The sequence below is a fragment of the Pseudochaenichthys georgianus genome, chromosome 3 (genome assembly GCF_902827115.2).
Source record: "Pseudochaenichthys georgianus chromosome 3, fPseGeo1.2, whole genome shotgun sequence".
NCBI classification, from domain to species: Eukaryota; Metazoa; Chordata; class Actinopteri; order Perciformes; family Channichthyidae; genus Pseudochaenichthys; species Pseudochaenichthys georgianus.
In genome coordinates this window covers 16,502,400-16,529,933 of record NC_047505.1, presented here as the reverse complement: position 1 = coordinate 16,529,933, position 27,534 = coordinate 16,502,400, and the positions used below count along the sequence as shown (strand labels likewise).

General features: G+C 39.6%; 1 protein-coding gene across 1 annotated transcript in view; it reads right to left on the bottom strand.

Annotated features, from left to right (window-relative positions):
* Window positions 1-679: 679 nt before the first annotated feature.
* The window catches only part of c1qtnf4 (C1q and TNF related 4), a 41,562-nt gene continuing 14,707 nt past the window's right edge, over window positions 680-27,534 (bottom strand). Inside the window, exons 2-3 of the mRNA XM_034077694.2 lie at window positions 5,990-6,351; window positions 680-5,146 (exon numbers count right to left, since the gene is read on the bottom strand). Of these exons, the coding sequence (XP_033933585.1) occupies window positions 4,325-5,146; window positions 5,990-6,346 (1,179 nt within the window). The 5' untranslated portion in view covers window positions 6,347-6,351 and the 3' untranslated portion in view covers window positions 680-4,324. The remainder of the gene's footprint in view (window positions 5,147-5,989; window positions 6,352-27,534) is intronic.

Below are 27,534 nucleotides of genomic sequence, written 5' to 3'. Positions count from 1 at the left end.
TATATTTTACCAAATTGATAAGTAGGCCTTCTTGATTAAAACTGTTTGTCACAGTATATTTACTTATTTGTAGTGCTCATTCCAAACCTACTGTTTATTTTTTTATTATGCATTAATCATTTCAACCAATAATTAATTAGTATCTTTAAAGCCTGAAAAACTTGAAAACCTAGTTCAAAGGTTGAAAAGGTATAGTTAAAGGTTGGAAAAAGTAGCTAAAGGTTGGAAAAAGCATATCAAAGTATATTAAAAAAAAAACGTTTGGTTAACAGTCAACAACTCCAATCTGCTTCACCGTGACTGTACTTGACAGCGGTGTCGCAAAATGGTAAACAATGTCCTTATGCCCCTCATAAGGCATAAGGATTAAATATAGCTAAATCCATGTTTGAAATTACTGAAAACTGGAGCAATTTTGGCAAACTAAACAAAACAACTGTCAATTAATCTAATAGTCCATTATCACAAGGAGAATATGGTTGATAATGTGTTATTAAATGCCTTTTTTAATTAAGTTCTATTAATTTTGATTGTTGAAATCTAAGTTGTAGTATTTATGACATACTGGAGTCAGCCAGCAGATGATGCTGCAGCACACGATATAAAATGCAGACTAAATTTCTCTGACAGCTGATGGTTTTATCTGAGTTTACATCATGGATGCAATGAGAACACATGCTTTACATTTCCAGTGTTTTATTTTGTCAAACATTTGCAATGAAGCATTCATTTTACATGTAAGAAATACTCAAACAAGAGTCAACATGGACCAGACTACTGTAGACATTGGTCAACATATAATTATTTTTTTCTTTTTTTTCATTGTGGTTGGATTTGTGCTTTTGAGACACACAATTTCTTATTTTGGATAGTTTTCAACCACATTTTGACTCATGTCTGCTGGAAATACAGTAGTTACTAATACAGGATGATCCATCTTTCATCAGGATTATCAAAAAGAAAGAAGCACAGACCAGGAACATCCAACATATTGTCAGTTACTGTACAGATAATTCATTTTAATAAAAAATACCAGGTTAACAGGCGTCACCTGGGCCTGTAAAGCTGGTCGGCAAGTCATGACAACTTTTTTAATTGTATTTCTAGTTACATGCATGCATCACATAAGTGCTTCAGATGAGTTATGCTCAAGTCATTTCACACACCACAAGTTCTGATCATGACTTACTGAACAGGGTCAGGTTTGTCTCAAAGTAAAGCTGAAGCAGCCACAGGTCCACCCTCAAGCACTGGAGTCTCTCTCAGGCTGAATTATATAAAGGGTTGGATTTGAACAGAATGCATTATTTTCTGAAATGTGGCAAACCCACAGCAATTTCATCCTGCAAAAAAATGTGCATCTCTTGTCCAAAACTGTGTCATTTTCTGACTAGAGGAGAGGAAATTGTCGATTAGTAACACTGTTACAGAGATGCCTGGTGAGAGTGTGAGGTCGCCGGAGACTTGCTGTCGCTTATTAGTTTTCTGAAGAGGTGTGTGAGGCCATTTCTCCCGGTGCTAAAGAGAACGCTGTGAGGTGAAGACGCTTGGGACTTTCAGCTAATTTCAGAAAATTCTGCTTTCCCCACTCGTCACGTTTTCAGGTTTATCTGATTGTGTTTAATTTGAGATATTTTAGTGAAATACACCAAGAGAACCCTTCATTTTACTTACTTCATTTCTGTGATTTGCCGTTGTGTAACGATGTAACAATGCAGTACTTGTTTTTTCTTTTTTTCAGTATGGATTTTCACTAGCTTTGAGTGGTATTGTGAAAATATTCAGTCAGTTTCACTTGTAATACTGTCTTAAAATGTACCTGAATGTATTCTAAGTATACTTATATTTGTACTCTCTTTATTTATCCCTTTTTATTATGCCTTTGTGCTGCTGCAACAACCACATCTCCCATCTGGGGATAGATATCTTTATCTCAACTTGTAATTCGTTTCAATGGACAGTTTTTTGCATGTGGGTTGGCTTGCGAGCCCTAAAAGGTCTACGTAGTACCTATTTTGAAAGGTTATGGCCTCAGTGTGGAAATGGGAATTATTTTTTTCCTTTTTCTTTTTTATATTATCAATTGTCGAGTGACCCCTCAGATTTATTCTGACCCCTAGGTTGAGAACCAGTGCCCAAGCTGTATGTCTATGAATAATTTAACCAAAGTGTTGTTCCCGTAGCTCTTCAAGGTCTCAAAAGGTCAAAATCTTCAAAAAGAAAAAGAAAAAGAACCAAACAAACATTTCTTCTTTCTACGCCTATATGTTCTTCTGAGCCGTTTCTTTTCTGACCTCTTTGGCAACATTGCTTCTGGAATGGCAAGTTGCAGTCAGATGTTTTTGGTCACTTGGTTACCTTTCAAACAATCTGTAAAAACAACATTGTCTTTGTATTATAATAGTATATTTCTTGCCATAAAATCTTGTTATGTAAGCAATCATTTTTTTATTCGCACAATCAGCAGACACGAAGCAACATTATCATTATTTTTGACTCATGCTTTCATTGAAGTGATGAATGTAACTCTCTGCTTTTAGCTCTTATGTTGGTCTCCACTATCTCCTGAGAAGACAGATTGCTCTTAAGCTGGGAAAGGTTCTATCCATGTTCTCCAACTAGTCTCTAAATGTGTCTGTCATTTGAGGGTTTCGTGGGTTTGGGGTTTTTATGTCTGGAAAGTTAATAATGGCGGTAAGAATAAACCAAAGCAATAAAATGATTGCTGTGGTGAGTTTTTGGTCCATTGTTTACACAAAAATATTAATTAGTGTTACATTAACTGTCATTTCTCAATGCCTTCAGCACCACGTAAAACTATTTTCATCTTTTAATGACAGCAGAAATCAAATAAACCAAACCAAGTTTGCTTTGGTAGACTTATAATTAGAATTCTGTAAACTGATATTGGTGCCCACTCATGCTGTGTTCAATCCTTACTTATATTGGTCTAAAATGTACATTCTCTTAAAATAAACTAGCCTGCTAGCAGAACCCTAGTGTTATCATTTATAGCATAACTTCACTTCACAGAAAACTACCTTTTAAAAAAAAATGTAAATGTTCAATTACAGCAAAGTATCACTTCACACGGTGCCTCTCCAACAGAGTAGGTGATTTCATAAAGTCAAGGTTAATCTTTCTCCCGGCGGTGTGAAATTAAACAGACATGCATATTACAGTGGCCTCGGAGAAGCTGTTCAATTTTCCCCACAGTGGACGCCATCTGAAGAAATGAATGAAACTGCTGCTAGAATTAGAAATCAAATTAAGGTCCGCATCCCCGCAGGCCCAGAGGTGGCATGTGGTCAACAGTTGGGATGGATATGCAGTCTGCGCTTTATCAGAACGGTTGGTTTCCTCTGCTCCCGCTGTGGCTAAGCATCGGAGCGAGAAACACTCTGATATAAATAAAATGAAGACTCTTTTTGACACGAAACACACGCTTGTATCAGTTTCACATGCCTCTAAAGACAGAACTAAAGTAAAGTGACATTTTACATACAAGCAGAAACAGCAAGTCTTTGACAATAATTACAAATGCACTTACAGAATTTTTTTTATTTTAAAATGAAAATGACTGAGATTACCTCCTCACCTACATGTACAGTAGGCAGGGTGACTTTAATACTTCACTTTAATGGGAGATGCTGAATGCAAACCCAGGAAATGTCAAGTACCAAAAATCATTACCTTGTCCAGAAAATCTACATGCCAATTTTCATTAAACTTTGTGGAAGGGTGCAGCATTGGACAAGGAAGAAAATATTCAATTTAGGAGGGTATCCAAATCCAAGGGTGTATATACGCATTATTTTTCACTTATGAAAACTCTCTTGGTCGAATTCTGCGCTCCAAGAGTGCCCTTCTGGATTGATTATAAACCACTAACAGAATAACTAACAGTGGGTAGTTTTAGCGTTGTTGAATTGCAATGTCATGGAAGTACAACATCTATCTCCCTGTGGTGGTTTGGCTGACACGGCGGTGAACAGGTAATGCCGCAGTTTTCATTATGGAGTGAAATATTGAATTTGAGTTCACATTACTGTCATTCGAAGTTTCACGTTTGAATATGATGAAGTCTTATCCTGGGAAGCTAAAAGCTGGAATTTGAAGAGATTTTCTTTTAAGCATTGCACTCAGTCAAAGGTCCCCGTGATTTTGTGAAGAAATTCCTAGTAAGAGGAAATGTCAAAGACAACGGTGAGTTTCCTCCATTCGGCACGCTACCCACGAACTGCCCAACGCCTTTTGTGGACTCGGACTTCTCCACTTACTGAATTCCCCCCACAATGTTCAATCCCAAGCCCCTATGCTGTGGCTAGGGCTTCTTTTCTGCATATGATTGGCTGGCTCCGGTGGTGGTTGTAGTGTTGGGTAAGTCTGGATATACCAGGAAGCCAGTGAAGGTGATGTACTTGGCGTGGTTGCTGTAGGCTCCAAAGCCATCTTTCTGGTGGGAGTAGAGCCAGACGATTTCTCCCGGTTTCAGCGACAGCATCAAACTCTGACTCTGCAGAGCCTTCTCGCCCTGGCTGTCGTCATAGATCATCGCCTGCACCTCCAGGTGGTTCTTCATAAGCTTGACGGACAGCGTCTTCTGCGGCATCTTGCCCACGTTGAAGGAGAAGTAGTAGGCTCCAGGAACGCGACAAGTGAACACCCCCTCTGTCACGTTAAAGTCTTCCCCGATGTTGACGAACGCCGTGTCGAAGCTGACCGGCTGGTGTTGCGGCAGGCCCACTTGGTTGACTCCCACAATGCTTTGGGTGCGCCCTACCGAGAAGGCAGATCTCTGGTCGTCCTCGTCGTCGTCATACTCTTCCTCTTCTACCTCCTGATGTTGCTGCTCCTTCTCCTCCACCACCACCACCACCGGTGCGTCTGTTGTTTCAGACCTGATGTTCTCGGTGGCCTGCTTGCTGTTCAACAGGGGCTTGTTCTCCTCCTGGGGCTGCTGGGAGTTGGAGTTAGAATGGTGGTGGTGTGTCTGGAAGTCGTAGGTGTCGGGGTAGATGAGGTAACCGTTGAAGGTGGTGTAGTGTCCCGTGTTGCTGTAGAGCGCATAGCGAGGGTCACCATGGAGACGGAGCCAGACGGTGTCACCAAACTCCAGCTGCAGCATGACGCTCTGACTCTGCACCTGAGGATTAAAGCAGGCCTTATTATCAGAGTTCCACATAAATACCTTTTGTAATCATTACCTTGGAGGGAAAACCAATCCTAACACAGAATTCATTTTTAAGAAACGCATTTAGATGAGAAGGTTTGATTGAGCATGGCGTCAGTTAGCTTAGCTCAAGGACTGGAAGCAGGAACAACAGCTAGCCTGGCTGTCCAAAGTTCAGAATAACACCTACCAGCATATCCAGCTAAAGAAAAACATAAACCTTTGTCTTGAAATTTAAAACTATTCCTCAATTTAAGAAGTCCTTGCATGTTCGAAGTTGAATGATCATTAGCCTGATATCCATACCGAATGTTAAGCTTTAAGAATGGGTCAGAAATGAATATTTAATTCTTCGTCAAAAAAAAAGATGTGCTTAAAGAGCTGGTCACTCAAGTTTTCTTTTTAATCAAACTGGGGGAAATAGTGCAGACAGTATGTTGGGGACTAGTTCCAGCAATGGATGAATCCACATTATTAGTATTTCTGGCAGTAGGTGTATTTTGGAGTCGTTCTTAATAAACTACAGCTTGTGTGTTCATTAAACATGTCACCCATTGCAACAGTGTGGCTTATTGTTGTGCGTTTAATTGTTATTGGACAACAATGGAGCTTTGTCAAACAAAGAAAGGAAATATCTCAGCCTTTGATGTACACACACTATAGATATATTCACTGTTGGTTTTGATATTTTTACTGGACTTTTTGCGACAAATAAAAATGTTGAGTACCTCCAAAGCCAGTCAGCAAGGAACTTTAGTCCCACCCACAAACGATCTGATTGAGTGATGAGCGGTGTTTGAGAGGTCTCAAACCTACCTTCCTCTCCTCGCCGGCGTTCTCCTCGTACACGATGGCCTGCACCTCATTCCTGTTCTTCATCAGCATCACTGACAGGTCTTTGTGTGGGAACTTCCCCACTGTGAAGGAGAAGAAATAGGCCCCGGTGATGCGACAGCGAAACAAGCCAGTCTTGGGGTCAAAATCCCCACCAATGTTGACATAAATTGCGTCAAAGGTCACGGTCATCTTGGGCCCGCCCTCCATGCTGTTGGTGCGTGCAACCGAGAAAGCCGAGCGTAGCTCCACGTCGTCCTGCAGACGGGCGAAACCCCACGCACCGCCCGCATTGCTCAGGCACAGTAGGCCAATCAGAACGCTTGCTGGGAGCAGCATTTTGTCTGGAGAAACATAAAAAAAAAGAATTATTACAAAAATACAGAGTTTCAAATGTTTAGCCACATGGAAATCGATAATGGAATATGAAAACTTTTTAAATGTTTGCCCATTCAACCAGTTAAGCCACATGCCCCCGGTACTGGGGGGAAAACGCAACATCTTGCAAGAAACAGCGTCTGAGGGCTTCTTAACATTTAACAAATTATGAATGTGTCATACCCACTTAACGGGAAGAAACTCAGCTATCAGACAACATTAACAATTTTTTTCTAAACGAAACTCTAATGCCAAGCCTCTGAATTAGCCCTGAGCGAAAAAATGCTAACGCACTTAGCACAGAACTCACAGTAGAAATACTTTATTACTTATTGAATCTGCACAAACAAGATATCAGATTAAAGCTGAGATTCCACAGATTCCAGCGGTATAAATATCATCACTGTGTCCCTTTTTGAAATGATTACTGATAATTAGGGCTGCTCAATTAATCGCATTTTAATCGCAATTACGATTTTGGCTTGCAACGATTATGAAAACAACATAATCGAAGTAAACATTTTTATTTATTTTTTATATATTTAAAACATTTTTCATTGGTTTTTCAGTTGAATTATACTTACAGTTCAGGGTAATCAACTGTTCAAAACATACTGTTCAAATTATTTTTCTTCAATAAATGGATGTTTTCAAAGTAAATGGATAATCGTTTTTAATAATCGTGATATCAATTATTGACCCAAATAATCGAGATTATGATTTTTGCCATAATCGAGCAGCCCTACTGATAATCCATCATCATATTTATGGCTATAACCTAGTTTTCAGTTTTCAGTGCGTAACATAGCTTTCGGTTTGGGCAAGCTGCGTGCGCGCATCACTCTCATTCATGAAATTCACTCTTGGCTTCCTTTACAGACTTAAATGTTGTTTTTCAACTTCATCCCGTAAAAGGTTGGTCTCTGGCTTATTCCTGTCCCAGCTGGACTACGGTGATACCATTTATAGATTTACCTGTCCCACTGTTTTGGCCAAACTTGACCCACTCTACCATGCTGCACTGCGTTATATATCAAATGCACCCTATAGGACTCATCATTGCAAACTGTATAGCCTAACTGGATGGTCCTCACTTAGTATGCGTAGGATGCAGCATTGGTTTTTATTAATGTATAAAGCCATTTTAGGTAAGCTTCCACTGTACATATGTGCCAGATTTGCTCCAGTTTGTGACTCTTACAACCAGTGCCTGGATACGGTTCCAGGTTCCTGCTGTGCGGACTGAGGCTGGGAAAAGGACTCTTTTTTATTATGGTCCTTGATCTTGGAATGACCTTCAATCACGCCTCAAATTGACGGCACTTGTCTCTATAGCATGTTTTAAGTTGAAGTTGTCTGAGGTCCTTACCACCAGCTGCTCTTGAAGTAATAAGTAGTGTACCTTTCTTTCTGTCCTAATGTGCAACATGTAGTGACTGCTTTTTCATCTTTTGTTTTCTTAGTTATGTTCTCTGCATTTTATATGTTTGTGTTATGTGTACACATGTGTTACGTTGCTGCCTTCTTGGCCAGGTCAGCATTGCAAATGAGATTTTATCTCAATGCTTTTTATCTGGTTAAATAAATAAAAAAAGAAATCCTCAATGGTAACGTGTAGGTGGATTTAGGAACTTCCCTCTCAATTCTATTGGCTCTAACGGTTCAAAAGAGGTGTCAATCATCAAAATTGATCGAGGGGGGCCAAAAATATGGCAAATCCACCCAAATGACCCCAGAAGTGTTTTTCTTTTCTTCTAAACCTCTCTAAAAAGGTCACATTTAACTTGTTTTGCATCAATCTGGATACAAGGTACTTATTATATGTTATAGTTTGAATTCCTAAAGCTTTTAGTCTACTATCCCATCATTCAAGGGTGGTTTTCACTATAAGTAATTTTGTTTTTGTTGGACGGACACTATAGCTTACATCTTTTTACTATGTTCAATCTGAATTGACTTTAAACTAAAACAATTCTATATTGATTCTGACTTTTCTACATCCAACTCACAGGTTTATCATTGCTTTGAGAAAAAATATTATTAATTTACCCCTTTTTAGAAGTGAAGATATTTTGGTTTTTAAATGTCGAAACAAGATGTCATCTTGAAATATTTGAAACTGGGACGGACATGTTTAACTTTTTTCTGCAATTCTATTGATAAACCATTAAAACAATTAAAAGCTGATTAAGTGGTAATGAAAACAATTGTTAGTTGAAGCCATAAAAGGTTGAAAAACACATTTGATACATGACATTTTTTGTAAGGTACAAAAAGTATTTTTTGTACAAGGAGGCAAACAATAAAACCACACGTACACAGACAATACTCGCAAATTGAGCAAGCATTCATCTGCACATTGGGAAACATCAAAACAAATGTGCCTAAAACACTCACACACAATCCCTGAGTCCAGCAGAGCGCTCTCAGCAGAGGAGATATTAATGTGTCTTTTATTGGAGACAAGTGCTCTCATTGTCCTCCTGTAATGAACCAACAGAAGCAGGAACACGCAGGTGGAGCTGTTGGCACCTTCACAACAAAAGGACTCTGTATATCATATGCAGAGCTACCAGACCCCGAGGAGGGTCTTCCATGTCCGGTGCTCAACACAGTTGATCAATCTACACATAGATAATACGACTGTCAAACAGTGGCGGCTGGTGGAAAGGACAAATTGAGGCTTAAAAATATGAGAAGACTGATCAATACCTCCATAATCTTCAATGTGGTTAGCTATGAATCTTCCAAACACCTTGTCCTGGACATAGTTTCTACAGTATAAACTGTGCAACAGTACAGTAGGCCCACACAAACTGCAGAACACCGGGGCTTTGGGAACACTCAAAATGACTTAAAATGATTTAATTCCCATTTAACCTGTTAAGGGGCTTTCCCCCCCCGTTTTTTTTATCACGAAACTGTGTCTCAGGGCTTCTTAAAATGTAATAAACTATTCATGTGTCCTGCTCATTTAACAGGAAGAAACTCAGCTAACTGATGATATGAACCATGTTTACCGAAACAAAACACAAGTCTCACAAGAAGCATCTAAATGAGCCCTGAGTGAAAAAAAAAATGCTAACGCACTCTAGGTATAAATCAATCGATATACTTATCGTATATGCACAAACAAGCTTAGCTAACACGCTGAGATTCCACAGATTCTAGAAATATAAGTATCATCACTGAGCGATCAGAACTCGCGACAGGGGAAGCAAATACAGACATCACACAACGTAGCTTTAGGTAGCAAAACACGGAGATATGCTCATCTTTTGCTGTTATTCTGATCAAAAACGAGAAACGCGGCTGAAGGTTAATCCATTGATTAATCCAATGTGTCTGTCACTTTGAAAAAAGTATTGATAATCCATAATTCCATTTTTATGTCAAAAACTGAGTTTTCATTAGCTGCTAATGATAGCTTCCAGAGTGAATGACAGCTTCCTGTTTTGTCTCCTTGGATACGAGTCCAAACAACTCACAGACTGTACTGGGCGCTGACGTAGGCGCCCTGTGACCATCAGATTTGACCACGCTGATTGGCTGAAATTATGTTTTGGCGGCATAGTTTAAAGATAGCAACAGTAGCACTCTCGTCTGGGCGCTGTGCATAGCGCCCAGACGAGAGAGGGTAATGATACACGGGCAAGGCCAGGCAAGAAACATGTGACTTATCAGTAACTTTAGACATCGTAACACAATTTTAAATGAGATTTTATTGTAGATTATACATTTTACTGATACCAATTATATAATATTTACCTTGTTTATTACAAATAAAAAAATATATATATATATCTTTTAAATATATATTTTTTTATTTTTAATGCGGGAAGAGGGGGGGCGGCGCCTCTATGGGCCGGCCGCCACTGCTGTCAAATATATGTCACAGTATTAAGGGGGAGGTATTATAAAGCAACTGGATTTTCCTTTTTGTCTAAAACAATGTGTATCCGTTATTCAACAGCACAATGAAATCTAGGTGTAAATTGAAAACCTGATTTGATCTTTATATATTTTTACAATCTATTTATATTTTGGCAAAGTAAAGTTAAAATTACATCACAATGACATTTGACAACAATGAAATGCAAATATTATCCTCCACTGTAACTATTCCATTAGTATGAGCCTTTGCATAAAAGTACTTTATACTGTGCCTGTAGCCTTTTACAAGCCTATAATAGATTTAGAATTAGATTTTGAAAGGTTTTTAGATTTGATTTTATTGCTGCTCTGTTTTTTCAGTGATAAACAAAATTCCTGTGCAAGATTCCTGATGAAACATTAATGGTGGAATAGGCGAAAAATAAATTCATAATATCGGAAGGAATCATTGTTAAAAAAGGCCAATAAAACTAGCTTATTAGGCAAGTTTCCAGTGAACGTTTGACATCTTTATAATCCCCTAACGTCAACAAGCCCTCTGGTCCCAGCTGTGTGCATCACTTATTAGTAGGGTTGGGTATCGTTTGAATTTCCACGATATCGATTCCGATTCCGATTCTACTTTTCGATTCCGGTTCTTAACGGTTCTCGATTCCGATTCTTTGAGGGGCAGGGTAAAAAAATGATACATGCTTCTTCCACCAAAAAAAATTACATTTATTTGAGAAACTTTTACACAGGTTAGTTTAAAGTAATATTCACATTAATCAGTCTGTTTATATTCACTGCTATGTAACTTTAACCTGAGAACCACTGAAGCTGCAACAGTCCAACTTTTAAAAACAGTTCTTGTTGAGAAAAACAAGCATATCTGCCTCTCAGGCATACCGGGAAGAAATGTTTGAACATTTTGAAGTAAAATGCTTCAATCTGGTGCACACGCAGAATTACTAGAGACTAGATCTAGGGGGTACAACTCTAAACACCCATATGAAAAAGATCAGTTTACATTTTAATAATTAAATAACAAATAGCCTACATGTAATGCATTTTATTTTTGTTGTTCATTCATATCTTATTTTACTATTTTATTTATGCATATCTTTTTATCTCCAGTTTAAAACGATATGTCTGGTTTACTGTCCTATAGTATACATTGGAATGATTTCAAACCTGTTTTATCCCAATAATTATAAAGGAGAGCCTTGGAAATATGTGTTTACATAAATTGTGATCAAAACGTTTGAGACCCACTGAGATAACTTAGACTAAAGTGAACTATCTAAACCCTCAGAGTCCTTTACCTCACTGAGCTGTAGTTATCAGCCTCTCAGTCTGACTGGAGAGGACTCTCCCTCCACATCATTGTAGAAACATCTTCTTCTTCCGTCAGAGCAGCTAGCACCAGATGCTAATAACAACAGCGCCGGTTCCAGTGCACCCTCCCCTTCTCCCTCGCTCACGCGCACTTTGGCTGTGAGCTGCGGTTGCCAGATAAGCCAACATCCCCCATTTTCATCACTTGCAGCGCCCATCGTACAGGGCAAATGAAAAGTGTAGCCGGGGTGAAAAGGATGTTACATTTACTTAATTATGAATGTTGTTACATCAAGGCCGAAAATTAGGATGAGCACCAACGGTCAAAACATTTATTTTTTCTCCCAGAGCTGTCAGCGCAGCGCCTCCACAGATCTGGCGCCCTAGGCGAACATTTATAATGCCAGTGCGACGGGCCGGCCCTGGGCTGAAGTCGAATAGTCCATTTAGCTTAGGAACCTTCCTAAAGGAGTGAAATGACCCGGAAGTCCCTCAGTGGCAGCCATGATAAATGCCGTTCGAATACTCTAGAATGATGAGAATGATAGGAAAGGAGGTTTCAAACTTCCTTTATAACCTCCTTTAGCTTAGGAACCACTGGACTTCCCTAACCGGCAGGAGAAGCGAAAATGCTGCCCCACAATGCCTTGCAGCCGCAGCATTTGCCGTCACTCAACAGTCGGCCGTTCACGGAAAAAAACGATTATGACGGAGAAATTATATCATGAAAGTTACGGTGCTTATTAAGCTTTTTAAAACATAGGTGGTAAGTTGCCAAAGTGCTTTGTTTTGAACGTTCATCAGTATTATAATCAAAGAGAGAAATATGAACCTTAGTTTTTACTGAAATGATCAAATAAAGTCAACATTTCAGTCTTCACTGAGCTGTGTGGGGTTTGTTCAACTTTTAAAAGATGTTTGAATGGTGATATACACAGTGATAGATGTTAAGGACTAACGTTTATAATAAATACATCTGTATTGATTTTAAGATCTTTAGTTCATACAATCATACGTATTGGGATCATTTGTATTAATGTGGACCGGAGGGAGAGGGTGACGAGCAGTTTCACTTTCCTTTTTTATTTCAATTCCAACTTTGGTCCTGAAGAATATGTTTCTCTGTTGTCCACGTTCATAAAGCAAAGCAGCAGCATCAGAGCACGGTGCAGAGTCTCTAGATGAGTTTACAGTAGTCCCTCGTTCTTATTAAACATCCATGTTGTCGTCCGCTGTATAGAAAATTGTGGTTTCCATAGTTTCCCCACAGCAGCAGACGCACACAATGACGTCCGCTGGCGCATCATAAACACGTCGGATAGTGAAAGTGCATTCGGATTCTCTAAAGTACCGCAGTCTCTTCTCCTAAGTCCTTTTAAATTCTCCTATCCACTATCCCTTAACCCCGTGACGTTTCACTCAGAGGTCAAGGAATAGACGATAGGGTTAGAATTTAGGAGCTGATTTTTAAACTATCCGACTGCAGCCCTAGTCTCAGGTTACACTGTAGGAAATGTAGATACAACGCTACATTTCCCGCCCCGCCGCAGTCATGCAGCAGGCTACGGAGAGCGGCGAGAAACATTTCCTCAGGAATCGAAAAGCGGAACCGAAATTCACATTTCTAAATGATGCCGTTGGAATCGAAATGTTGGAACCGGTTCCGAACCGGAACCGGTTCTCGGTACCCAACCCTACTTATCCCCTTGTCCCCCTTTCCATTGTGTTTTGACCAACCTGATCTCACCAGAATGCGTGACTCCAGCACGACTCCTTAACACCACAATGCGTGGTGGAGTCACGAACTTTGTTACATTTGCGTGTCGGCACCACGCAAACAACCCCAATGTAAAGTGAATGAGGCTCCTTTGTCGTGGTGCACACACGCATTTCTACAACGTGCATTGTGTGTAATGCAACTGTTATTTTTATTAAATTAGTTAGTTTTTAAGGAAGGCCAGAGCTTCAGCTGTGTCAAATAGATTGTTTCCTTCAGTTAACGTTATTTAAAAGATAATGATCATGTCCCCTGTATTGTATTATGAGCGTCCATTCCCATTGGATAACGGAGAATTTTACACCCGGAAGTAAGTAGCCTATTCTCCTTACTGTCGATTGATTTTACAGTGATATCTGCACTACTCATCGACTAAAAAACACCAAATTGTCCTTGTTAATTACACAACATTGATTGGTTTGAATTGTGTACAATGCTTTTGTATTTTCCCCCTTCGATTCGGAGAAACAAATATATTTTCGGAGTTTTTGGACGGCAGAAGACACTACACTACCCAGAATCCTCAGCTATCGTTTGGGACTACACCATGTGCTTAGCTTGACAAACCCCGTGATCAGTCCTCAACCTCTGTGATTGGATGCGCGACGTTTACACAGAGCGTCCAAAAGGACTTTGAAATGGAATGAAACCCATCGACGGCACACTATTCAAAACAGGAATCGAACGTGTCCTACCCCCCCTCCTCCCCCCCTTAGGTCACAGGCTCCTCCAACAGTGCTACGCAATAAAACAGATGCACAGAAAAAATAGTGAAATAGTGCAATAAGAGTCTATATACAAGTGATTGGAATATGATATATTAGATAAATAATTTCTAAGTAGCAACCAGATGAATGTTATTTCTAAGTTCAGGTGTTTAATAGTCTTCTGGCCTGTGGGATGAAGCTGTCTCTGTGTCTGGTGGTTTTAGTCCGAATGCTGTGGTACCGCCTGCCAGACTGCAGCAGACAGAACCGTTTGTGGCTGGGGTGATGGGGTCTTTTATAATCCTGACGGCTTTCTTTAAGGTTAACCTGGTATTTTTACTCCACTACATTTATTTTAGTTACTTTACAGATTTGGATTAATGATGTGAAATATAAACAACCCTTAAATCAGACTTTAGTTACACCTGAATGAAATTCAGTGAAGGTGATTGTCAAGTGCCAACAATCAGGCGAGATATTTGATAGTTGGTGCTTGAGAAGACTAAATATTTATCTGCAGATCCGTTTAAAGCATATTCATTACTCGTTATTCTCTAATAGTTCATTAAAGACTGTATATAATTGCTATTTTGCACATCCCTTTCAAGATTTCAAGATTTTCTAAGGTTTATTGACATATCATATACACAACAGTGTAGTTATGCAATGAATGAACAACTTGGGTCACAGGTTCATCAACAGTGCATTACAAGACATCTATCAATGTGTGTATACTTCCACCATTACACTGTCGTATTCTGCACATTTCTTTAATTAAAGCCTTATTAGTTAGCACATCCTCCTATCAGGCACTAAACTGTTTTACTCTAGATATCATTTGAGTATCTTCTTGATATTTTCTATTCTATATTTATATAATTGACCTTCTACTTTCCCACTATTTTGTATGTACTCTTAATATTTGAATGTTTTCATAAAATATAACACATTCAAAAGTGCGTTACAAAAATGAAAGACATTAAGAAAAAGGCATTTTAAACAGTCATTAAAAAGCAACACAATCTTCCTGCATTGCAATTACTCTAAACGTGTAATAACGTGCTTTAACCAGTAGGTGGTTTGGGTTAAAAGGCTGTCAAGTTTACAGTGTTAACAAAATAAAATATACTGTTGTTTCCGGTTTAGTTTACGACGAATATTATTTTGTTATTGTTTTGATATTTGTAACACAAAAGCGATGGAAAAAACCCATAGCAACCAAAAAAAGATGGTCTTAACATGACCCAGTCGTCTAGTAGTTAATAAAAAACAATAATATAAAAACAAAATATTACTACTAACTTTATTGTGAAATTAAAACAGAACGGTAAAAGAATAGTTTCCGGTGTATTCTGATGCCCGATCTCTGTAGATAAATAAAGAACTAAGACAGATGTGTAATATTTAATGCAGCCAAACCATTTATTACAATGCATTCATGTGATGACTATCAAAGAGTAAAGCAAGCACTGCTGAATAAAGTATGATTTTCTCTTTTACGAAACGTTTTTTTTTCATATGGAATGCAGTTGGAGGTCAACCAATCAAAGAACTTGAGGACTGATCACGGGGTTCATGGTGTAGTCCCAAACGATAGCTGAGGATTCTGGGTAGTGTAGTGTCTTCTGCCGTCCAAAAACTCCGAAAAAATATTTGTTTCTCCGAATCGAAGGGGGAAAATACAAAAGCATTGCACACAATTCAAACCAATCAATGTTGTGTAATTAACAAGGACAATTTGGTGTTTTTTAGTCGATGAGTAGTGCAGATATCACTGTAAAATCAATCGACAGTAAGGAGAATAGGCTACTTACTTCCGGGTGTAAAATGCTCCGTTATCCAATGGGAATGGACGCTCGTAATACAAGACATGATCATTATCTTTTAAATAACGTTAACTAAAGGGAACAATCTATTTGACACAGCTGAAGCTCTGGCCTTCCTTAAAAACAAACTAATTTAATAAAATTAACAGTTGCATTACACACAATGCACGTTGTAGAAATGCGTGTGTGCACCACGACAAAGGAGCCTCATTCACTTTACATTGGGGTTGTTTGCGTGGTGCCGACACGCAAATGTAACAAAGTTCGTGACTCCACCACGCATTGTGGTGTTAAGGAGTCGTGGTGGAGTCACGCATTCTGGTGAGATCAGGTTGGTTTTGACCTTGAGCTTTTTTTATTTGCAACATTTTGTTTATGCAGCTTTAAGTAAACGCTCCGCATGTTTTGTCAAGTTGGTAAATGTTTTCTAAATGCTGTGCATGTGTTGTCAAGTTGATGAAAATGTTTCTTCATTTGCATGTGTTTTTATATTTACATCGTTTTTGAAAGTGTAGCACGTTTTCCTAATCAAAATGATCTTTGGCAATTGTAGCGCGTTTGCACAGGTTGGCCACCGTAAGAAAAAGCTAATGTAACCCTTTTTTACCTGACACTAAAATCATTGATAAGATGTAAAGGTAAACTGATTCCGTTCAAAATTGAATTTGTTTTTGTTTGTTTCGGATATGTTGGAATGGATCCGTTTGGAAAGCTAACTGTAAATGATATTTTCATGTAGGAATATTATGGACAGAAAGCATGTTTGTGTGCGCTATCCTTTGACAAGATTCAAGGGTGTCATATGATGGAGTGTAATTGGTAAGGGTCCCTGCTTATTATACTGTGTTGGATTCTGAGTACATCATCATGTACCCACTAATGTGTTATACATTTTCTCTTTCTATTTCTACAGAAGCAATGCCTTGCAGTTATTTACTCTTGAAACTAAATGTTATTCTTGTGTGTTTATACTTAAGCGACCTCTTTTTAAATGGGGACTAATTATGGCATTTAATTGTACTTAAGGCACCGAGGCACAACTGATTGTTTTTGTGTGATGACTTGTCTCACTGCAGCAGTTAGAGGAATTCAAGATGCTTCAGGTCTAGCTCGATGCAGATATAATAATGTTCCTTTATGAATCTGAGCACACTTTTAGGAAAAGATAAACAAAAAAAAATTAGCACTGCAGCAGATGGGCATGTTCATATAATGGCAGCTTGCACTCAGAAATAATGTTTGTTTGTGTGTGTATAATGGCAGCCGTTTTAACCAGTCACGTCGACCGACTACTCCCTAGAGAGTTTGATGCTCCTGGTTCAAACAGCTATGAAAGAATAGATCAAACAAAGCTCTTCCGTAATGAGTACCCATGGGAGTTAAGCACAGAGAGGAGCAACATAAATGAGCAGAATGGAAAATAGTCGAGAAAAATGTGTCCAGGCAAGCAGGAAAAAGCACATGGATTTTCTACTAATTTGCTCAAGCATTTTCTTGTGTCTTACTCCTTCCTTTAATTTATTTTAGATTGGTCACACCAATTTACCTCTGCCAATGCTTTCAGCTGATATTGTAAGTCTGTCAGCAGAATAATGGAAAAACTACCAATCTGAGTTTCAGACCAAGGGAGAGGTGATTTTGAACATTAAAGCATGTAAACATGTCATTGTACAGCAGGGGTATTCAACTAAAATGCAAAGAGGTCCAGTTAGAGAAAATGTCCCCATGCAAAGGTCCGGAACTTCAAAATGTCTAACTTGCTTTATGAATTAGTGTGATATATATTGAAGTGACCTGCAGCTTTATCAACGTCTGCATGTAATCAACAACTGACTGCCAATCAAATAAAGAAAGTACAATTAAAAAACAACAGTATTTATTGTCAATTAACATTTAACTATACAGATATACAGTAAATACTGTGGATATGTGCAATGTTCCTCCCTGGCTGCATTTTCCCTTTTTCTTTGTTAACCGTTTCACATCATGACTTAACAGTTTCAGCTGATTATAGAACAATATCAGTCTTTACACATCATAACAATTGAACAGTTTTAAAGTTTCTCTTTCTTTCCCTCTTATATTGCAGTCCCTCACTCACTTTTTTTTGTTCAGTGCGAGAATTGAGCTCGAGCTTGTCCTGCCAGGAGTTTATAAATCTGGGCTGAAATGGTGTCAGGGCCATTCTCATAGTGCAGGTGCTCATTGGTTAGCCTCGGTTAGTCTGCCCTGGAACGATATTTAGTTTTATATATTGGGCTCTGAGACTGCTTATTTTTTGTGACCTCAGTTCTGACTTTGTGCTTTGTCTCATAGTGGCGTTTCACTTTTAATGAGCGCCACAGTCTCTGAACAAATGAGACACACTGGTTCTGTGCTCCCAGTGGGCAGGATGAACATGAATGAGTCCACTCAGGGTTGAAAGCTCTGTTCTCACTGTCCACTTTATTTGTCTCTCCCTGTCCGCCGCTAACTCACCTGTTCACTCTCCTCTCCGTCTGCTCTCCCTGTATCGCTAATTATTCTCTTCACTCACTTTCCTCTCCGCTTCTCTCTGCCGCTCTCGTCTCTTCTTCTGTGTTTCTCCCCCTGTATCGCTCACTCCTCTCTTTCGCCCCCTATCGGCGGCGGTTAAAATAGAATTGCCCCGTCAAAATTGAAATCCCCTATTAATGTATTGATTATAGGTCCGGGGCCGTATAGGTCGGCGTCTGGGTCCGGATCCGGACCGCGGCCCGCCTGTTGCCGACCCCTGTTGTACAGGAACAAAATACAAATATGAACCTGAAAAGCATAACACGTCCTCTTCAACAGTGTGAGATAGCGCACACATACAGGCTGCATTCATGAGATGTTAGAATGATCAGATAAAACCTGTTTCACGTGACATCCTTTTAACAACAGATCTTCCAGCACTTAATAATTGTATCTATCCATCCATCCATCCGAGCTCTTGATCTGCTCTGCACCTCCTCAGTTGGACCTACTGAACGTTTAGATAAATGATGTTTGTGTCAGTGCTTCAGCCTCATGATTGTGACATATATTTGAAGTCACATATCAGTTCATTGTGATGTTTTCAAGCTAATTGCGTCCCTTTGCCATCATAGTTCTACTTTCTCACCTACTTTCCATTATTATTTTGTTTTCTGCTAGTGTGAATAACAGCTCATTAATAATGCTACGTTATCCTGGCAGCTGAGGAGGTTGCACGCTGACCCCCTGTCAGCAGAGGTTATCAGGAGCACTCTAATGTCAGGGGGGCATTCGTGGCAAACTGGTCTCAGACGAGGTGTGTGTGTGTGTGTGTGTGTGTGTGTGTGTGTGTGTGTGTGTGTGTGTGTGTGTGTGTGTGTGTGTGTGTGTGTGTGTGTGTGAATGCCCAGTGGGCCGAATTCAGGCGGCCTTGGATAGAAGGTTGGCGCTGAATTCACTAGCTGTGCTGAACAACATTTGTATAGCTAAAAGAGTTCCTCTCCCAATGGAGGATTTGGGACTGGTAGAGGCAGAGGTGGAACATAACAGAGAACAAGCTGCAGACACGTCTCGTCTCCTGAGGAGCACGCTTATTTGTTTAGTGTCCTCGGCTGTCAACACTGTTTAAGCTTTTAAAAAGATGGATTTTGAGTCTCTGGATTATTTTGCTTTTAGTTTGACTATGTTTGGCTCTAAATGCTGTGTTGAGAAGAAGACCCTACACACATTGGCTATCTCAGTGAGAGGGAGGTCTGATTGCCCGTGTTATCATTCTGGTTTGGGCAAACAATTCTCTGGCATGTTTGTATCTATTTGGACCAATCACAATCATCAGGCAATTTGTCAGTGAACCGGTGTCTTTGTGCATAGGTTCAATAAAGAAAAACAAAACAAACTGAAGCATATAAATCAGCTCATCATACAAAATAATGTGGCTAAGTCTTTACCTTAAATCAACCCATACTCCAAAGACAGCAACTTGGCTGCAAAAAAGTAAAAACATGTTATATAATTGACTAGTGTGTGGCCAACAAAACTTCATCCAACTTCAACTTCCTTGTCTCCTCATTGTAAGCTCTTTGTCCATACTCATTGTCTACAGGTACTGGTGACTCCCTGCTGCTCTATTAAGTGATGCCTGTGTGGAGCTCTGCTTTATGCAGACAATTCCCAGCTGTGGGCAAAGTAAGCATGAAACATAAGAGGCCATGTTTATGTGAAATATGGCAAAAATGTCAAAGAAGACCTCCTTGAAAAGACAAAATAATGATACTATAGCACAAGCCACGAAGAAGGTGTCATATTCTTCTCCTTTCATTAAGCAACAGTCAACCCTCCCTTCACAGCTGGGTAATGATTCAGCCGTCAGACTGTCATCTGATCTGTTATCTATACAATCTCTCTGGCTGTGATTATACCCGTGTTTGACATTCTGAGTCAGTCTGCTCCGGCTCTGGATCGATGTGCCCTTCTGAGAGAAAGACGGAGTTGAGACGGAGGGCTGGTGTCTGAACACACCATCGGTTATTTGTGTGTGTTGTCAACACGGTAGAAACCTTTCAGCTGAACCCAGGTTTGTCTCGGAAAGGTCAGAACCATTTCAAAACCAACCTTATTTTCAGATTGACCTTGGCACACACAAAGGATTTTAGGCTTTGCAGACATGCAAAAAAACCTGAACACTACAGGAAAGGCAAAACTATAAGACGCATAATAAGGCCTCTTTAAATATAAGCTAAAATGTGAAACATATTTGCAGATGAGTGTGGTCGTCAGCAGGTTCATTATTTTACAGTCTTTATTCTACTATTTAATCAGATCCTAGTCTTTGCTCCATCTCAGGTTGTGGCTCTTCCTGAGATCTCCCCTACTGTATGACTAAACATAGAGGGAAGGAGAAGGGCTGATTTCTCCTCCCTGGAGACGGATCAATACCTGATGATTGAGATGGCGGATGAAAAGCGTGACAAGAGGAAATGGAATAAGAGAGTAGATAATGAGCAAGAAAAGCTGAACAAATATAGCACAACAATCTTGTGAGAGTGGATTCAGAGTAAAGTGTGAAGATGTGGGAAGTTGTTTGGCTGGGGGGTGGATTTTCAGTGAATGTGTGTGGCCTATATACGTTTGCTGTGTGGGTGGGAATGTGTTTAGCTGCGTAGGTTGCTATAGGTGTCTGTATCTGAAGGAATTGTGCTCATTAAAAATCCTCTCATGTGAGATGAGTTCTGCGTATTCATGTGCACACGTATGTTGTCCTGGCCTCATGCGCAAGTAAAAAAGTGCGTGTGCTTGCGTATTTAGCCTTATGTGGGTGTGTGCATGCTTCATATGCATGTGACAATATTTTTGTCGACTCTCCTCACTGCTGGGCCATCTGCTCGAGGTGATAACAAACACATTAGCCCTCAGCCTGAAGCAGAACCACATCTTACCGGCTGCCTGAGGATCACTCGTTTTTATTACCTTTACATCTGCTCTGAGAATCTGTAAATATGTTTTCATATGTCCTCCTTCTGCACGTGCACATGTCGTCTTTGTAATCTCGTAGTCCATATGCTTTGATTGGAGATTATTACTGTCCGAGGAGCTCACAGATTCAGATTCATGGATTGTTGCTTTAGCTTTATGGCGCTTTTAAGCCTCTTTTAGCAATTAGCTTTGGTTTTACAGCACCTTGATTTAATTCTTCGGACTGATAGTACAGCTTTTTAGAAAAACCACTAACTTCAGAATGTCTGCCACTCTGCTAAGAATGACACATTTCATACGACTGTAGGAGCCAATTATCGCTTATGATATAGTTGGGAACCAGTGTTTGTGTACTCAGAGGTTTCGCCGGGAAGGTTTTTGACCACACAGACACACACCCACACGGATAGTGTAGTTATTGTCTTTTGAGGTGTCAGTTGTTTGTATGCTGATGGAAAGATGATTTAAGTTAAATGGACAACAGTCATTGGAAACTAAATGGACTGAGTTTTCAATTGGAAACTTTGTATCAGATAATGAAATGTATGCAACAATGTGGTCAACAAAGGGCACCTCAGTGGCCTAAAGCTAACCCTATACAACCACTGTTGCATTTTCCCCTTGGCTTGGTTGTGTTCAAACAAAAAGTTGTAAACAAAGGCCTTGCACAAGTAAACTGTTCTCTCATTGGTCAGAAATGTAACTGGGTAAGATTTGCCTCAACGTTTTTTAAGAAAATACACCAGCATTTATTAAAGGGGCCCTATTATGCAATTGTTCAGGTATATATTTATATTTTGTGCCACTTCTGTAAGATGTGAAAGTGCTTAATTGTTCAAAGAGTTATTTATTTTTCTCATACTGCCACCTCTTTTCACCCTCTGTCTAAAACCAGAGCCCAGTCTGCTTTGAAAAACCTATGTATATAACATACACACTATATAACATACAGGCAAAGGAAAACACCCTGTCTTTCTACAGTACTTGTACTAAATAATTACTAAGGCCACCTCTCGTCTTGCACCTTTATTTGAAGGGAATATTTATCTTGCTGCATACAGGAGCTTTCCTCATTAACACATAGTGCTTTTGACTAACAAATACTTACTATAATTATTCTCTGATTAAGGCTGAATGAGAAGCCTTTTACAGTCTAAAATTAGTCATGGTGTCAATCTTGATGTCTATTTCTATCGTAAGCTCTTTGCTCAAGCTGAAATCAAATCAGTTCATGGAGTGGCTGTTTCGCTATCAGTGTAAATCTATCTCTCTGCTTCCATGAACAACCTCTCGTACCCCCCACCACCATCTCCCTTATTAGATCAAAGCCACACAGAGGAAGCTATTGTTCCACTGTAGAGTCGAGCAAGGCTGCCTGCCTGCTCTGAAGTCAAAATAATTCATTGCACATATGCATGGTTGTACATTCATACACGCTTGTCATTGTTTTTTTATGCCCATATTTCGGCTGCGTTTGTCTTAACATGTGCTAATTTAGCCTAGCATAAATATTGGCCAAAAGTGAAAACAGTTACCAACACATCTACATTTCACTTATTCACATATTATGCCATGTTTGTTATCACTAAGCAGACAAACACATGTAACGTGTTTTAACATGATGTGGAGTCAACGGGATGGTTTGGTTATATTGTGGCACAAAGCCAGTTAAGCAAACACCAGCACAGCAACAACATATATTTTAGTGGCCTAAAAGAAAGGGAAATCTGAAAAAGCAATATTTTGGTTTAGGTGTTCGCTATATTTTGAGTATTTTCCAATCTATATTGCCAGCTAATAATGCTTTACTTTGAAATCTCAATTAACCGATACCGGTTACATCACTGTTTAAAATGAAATTCCAGTCACAAGAAGTAGTCTTGTTATGATATCTTGCTAGAGGATGAAAGTGAGTGAGAGTTGTAAACAGGAAAGCTGAGATGAGTTTATTGTTGGAAAACAGAGAAAGTATCATAGATGTATTTAGTTATTTTATGTCATAGTTAATATTGGGCTGATTTTGACCATGTGGTTGAAAAGCAGGATTTCAGATCAAGCCTATTTTTTAAAGGAAGACTGTTAGACAAACTAATACACAGACTGGATTGAGGGACACATATTTAATTTCTCTGTACTGCTTTTCCATAATGGTGTCAGAAACAGAAGTACAATCTGAATCTGTCAGTGTTCTTATTTGTGTGGAATCGTCCGAAGGGTTACATTGCAGCTCATTAAAGGTGGGGTAGGTACGTTTCAGAAACCGGCTCGAGATACACTTTTTGTTATATTCCATGGAATGCTCTGAACATCCCGATAGCAATGAATATCTGAAGTGCTTTGACAATAAATACATAAAAACATTTAATCTGTGGAAGCCGTGGCGCTGTAAAAAGCACGACCAATCATCTGAGCCGGCCCGGCTAAAGTAACTGGATGGCCTGCCTGCCTGTCAGCCTTCCATCTGTGCACAAACTTATCTCGTGCCCTCATTGGTCATGTGCGCGTGTGTGTGTGTTGGAGGAGGGGCTCTGTAAGGAAGTCTGAAGGAAGGGGCAGATTTTTTTAGAGACTATGCAGAAAAATTATAAACAAAAGAAAGAAAAGAAAAATGAAATAAAACTAGATTATTTTAAATTGATCAATTTCTCTTAGAAACTTAATAATTTCACAATATCCTGATGTTTTCCCTAACAGCCCTGATAGCAAAAAGTCATGGTATTTTCATTTGCTTTCTTCATTCAGTGTCTGGAAAAGCACATTCCTCTGAGTAATATATTTCCTGCAATGCAGTATAACATGTTCAACAGTTTCTGGTTGGTACAGTGTATACATTTTCCGGTTGCATGCTTTCCTATTATACTTAATGTATGATTGAGAGCAGTATGACCTATTCTATCCGAGAAATTACATTTTCTTCCCTTCTTTTGAAGGGTGTTGGTGTGTGTGAAGCTCTGCTTTATGCGACAACAAAATAATTAGTGTATCACTAATGTCCCAATGTTCTTGCCATGTTGTTTGTGCATATTTCTGTATGAATGTTTTAACCACCACTTTGCTAAGTGGAACTTCAATGTCTGTGTTCGTAATTCTGAGTGTTTGTTTGGCCAGAATATCCACCTGTTCATTTCCCTCCACACCAACATGAGCAGGAACCCAGATGAAACGAGTTGCTATGCCTCAGTGATATGATTTGCGGGATTGTTGGTACACTAGTACGAGTTTCATGGTCACTACATTTTTTTGTTGAATTATGCACTGATTGTGCAATCCTTAAAGGTCCCATGTCATGCTTTTCTGGTTATACCCGTCCCCTTGTGTGTTATGTAGCTTTTTCTGCATGTAAACGGTCTGCAGAGTCACAAACCCTCAAAGTACACCCTGTAGGGAGTAAAACTCTAACACAGAAAATACGTGTCTATCAGTGTTTCCACCAGACCAGGGCTGAGAGGGCATCCACCCGAGAGAGTGTCACGTGACTTGAATTGAGCCGTCTCTTATAGTATATCTCTTTACGTTAGTGATGGGAATTACGGCTCTTTTTAGTGAGCCGGAGCATTTGGCTCGGCTCACTAAAAAGAAGAGCCGGCTCTTTAACTAACCCGTTTACCACGGAGCCTCAGTTTCGCCGCTGCGAGGCTCCGGCGCTCGCAGTTCACGCGCATGGCACCGTGGGTTCAGTACTCTGAAAAGAATCCCAATAGGCTCCTTTGCCCCTCCAACAGAGGAGTGTCCTTGTCCTTTTGTATCATCAGAGACATCACACACCCCGGCCACTCACTGTTCGAACCGCTGCCATCCGGCAGACGGTTCAGGTCAATAAAAGCACGCACCAACAGACTGAAGAACAGCTTCTTCCCCAGAGCTGTGGCCTCCATCACTCCCATCCCTGTCCAACCACAAAACGCACTATAACATGCACACATACAAACACACTACTTCCCATCAAAGACTGCAGCCTAAAATACCATGTTATTTATTTGTATATTTATTAAGTATCAACTGATATTTTTTAGTAACTATTTATATTTAAACATTGTAGCTTTATATATTTTAACATTCTGGTAAAGTGCATATGATGACCCTGATTATTATTGCTACTATCTCTGCTTTATCACTGTTTTTATGGATGTGTTCTTATTTATGTTATGTATTGCATTGAGAGATGCCAACTGAATTTCGTTGCACTGATGTGTGATGACAATAAAGATATATTCTATTCTATTCTATTCTTCTATTTTTCCTCACACACACACACACACACACACACACACACACACACACACACACACACACACACACACACACACACACACACACACACACACACACACACACACGCACACGCACACGCACACACACACACACACACACACACACACACACACACACACACACACACACACACGCACACGCACACGCACACGCACACGCACACGCACACGCACACACACACACACACACACACACACACACACACACACACACACACACACACACACACACACACACACACACACACACACACACACACACACACACTCCAACAAGCCGTTTCGGACAGAGAGTGAATACACATACTATACAGAGATGCTGTGTGAGAAACCAATGTGATTTTGGAATGTAAATCTATTCTAGTAGACCTCAACAATGGTGGCCAAGACATGGGACCTTTAACACACTCGACACAACACGGTGCACAATACAGGTTAACATTTTGACACATTTAGTTATTAAATAGATCTTTAGAAGCGTTTGTATCTGAATTTTTGGACACATTGAAACCACATATTGACATACCACTATTACATTTCTGTTCATGCAATGCTTTTTGGAAATGAGTTAACTTGGTGATGCTGGTATGTGTAGTTTGTCTTTAGACAGAGCCAGCCAAGCTGAGCTGATTTATTTATCTGCAATCCTATCATCAGAGACTAATTCAATTGGCATTGTAAGAACGTATATCAGCGGTTCATTTATGACTAGAGTGTGAAATATTATTTATTTGACAGTAGGTTATGTCAAATATGAATGATCTGTAATGTTGGTAAGATCCATCTTACATCATTCCTGCTAGTGTCCAGCTTCAAAAGGCATGTACTAAAGGCATACATGTTTACCCACACACAAAAGATGAAACATCTTTTGCTTTATGAGTTCAGACAAACATCTATTGTGACGCTCCAGCTCAAGGCCTGCCACCCCCGTCTCCCAACAACAAAAGGGGGGAGTGGTGGGGGCTGCAGCCTTCTCCTCTCCCACTGCTATCTAAAATATAAAAGCGCCTTTGAAAATTACTTCTGTTAGAATTTCAGCATGCAGCCTTGAAAGCCTCGAAGATGCTAAACAGTGGGAACAGCTCCAAATCTTTGGCTTGAGAGGAGAGAAGCTTGATCCTGATGAGGAAATAATCACTGCCTCTGACACTTTGTTAAAAGCAGTTCGCCAAACCAAATGAATAAGAAACATTAAATGCTGCAGGCCATGGAAACGTTGTGATTATTTATGGTTTTCCATCCCTCCTTCTTTGTAATGCCAAGAACAAGGATGCTCATGCAGATACAATCTAAATATGCCCTCTATCTTTGTCAAACTGTTTTGTGATGAAGTATGCACATTTTGTTTCTCAGAACACCATGTTGTCAGAAAGTATTAGGGCAGTGATGTTTCAGAGTTGCGAGGTTGAAATGCTGACTTTCAGCTTGTGTTCACGTCCGTACTGGCTGAACAGTCTTAACTTATAGTACTTAATACTTTTTCATCAGGTAGACTGAGATCTGAATTATATGCTCATATTGTGCTCTACTAGATATGTTAATATGCAGCTGTTTGCTGTGACAGCAGGTTTCTAAAGTATAAAAACGGGCTTCTGTTTCTACTTGGTTTAACAGACTTGTACTAAAAATGTTGCACTGCAACCTCAGTCATCGTTGCATTGCAAATCACATTTTCTGGACTACAGTACCAAATAAAATACACTGCACAGTGTGTTCTACTTTAACCTTGTCCCTATCCGTTATCCTCTCAGCCACACCTACGCATACACGTGTGATTATGTACTTTTCCCATGATGCATTTCAGCAATTTTTTGCCTGACCCTGATTCATGTTATACTGTGAAATGGAAACTATTGTGACCGCAGCAGTAACAACAAGAGGTTATGCTACAATGGATGAGGATGTT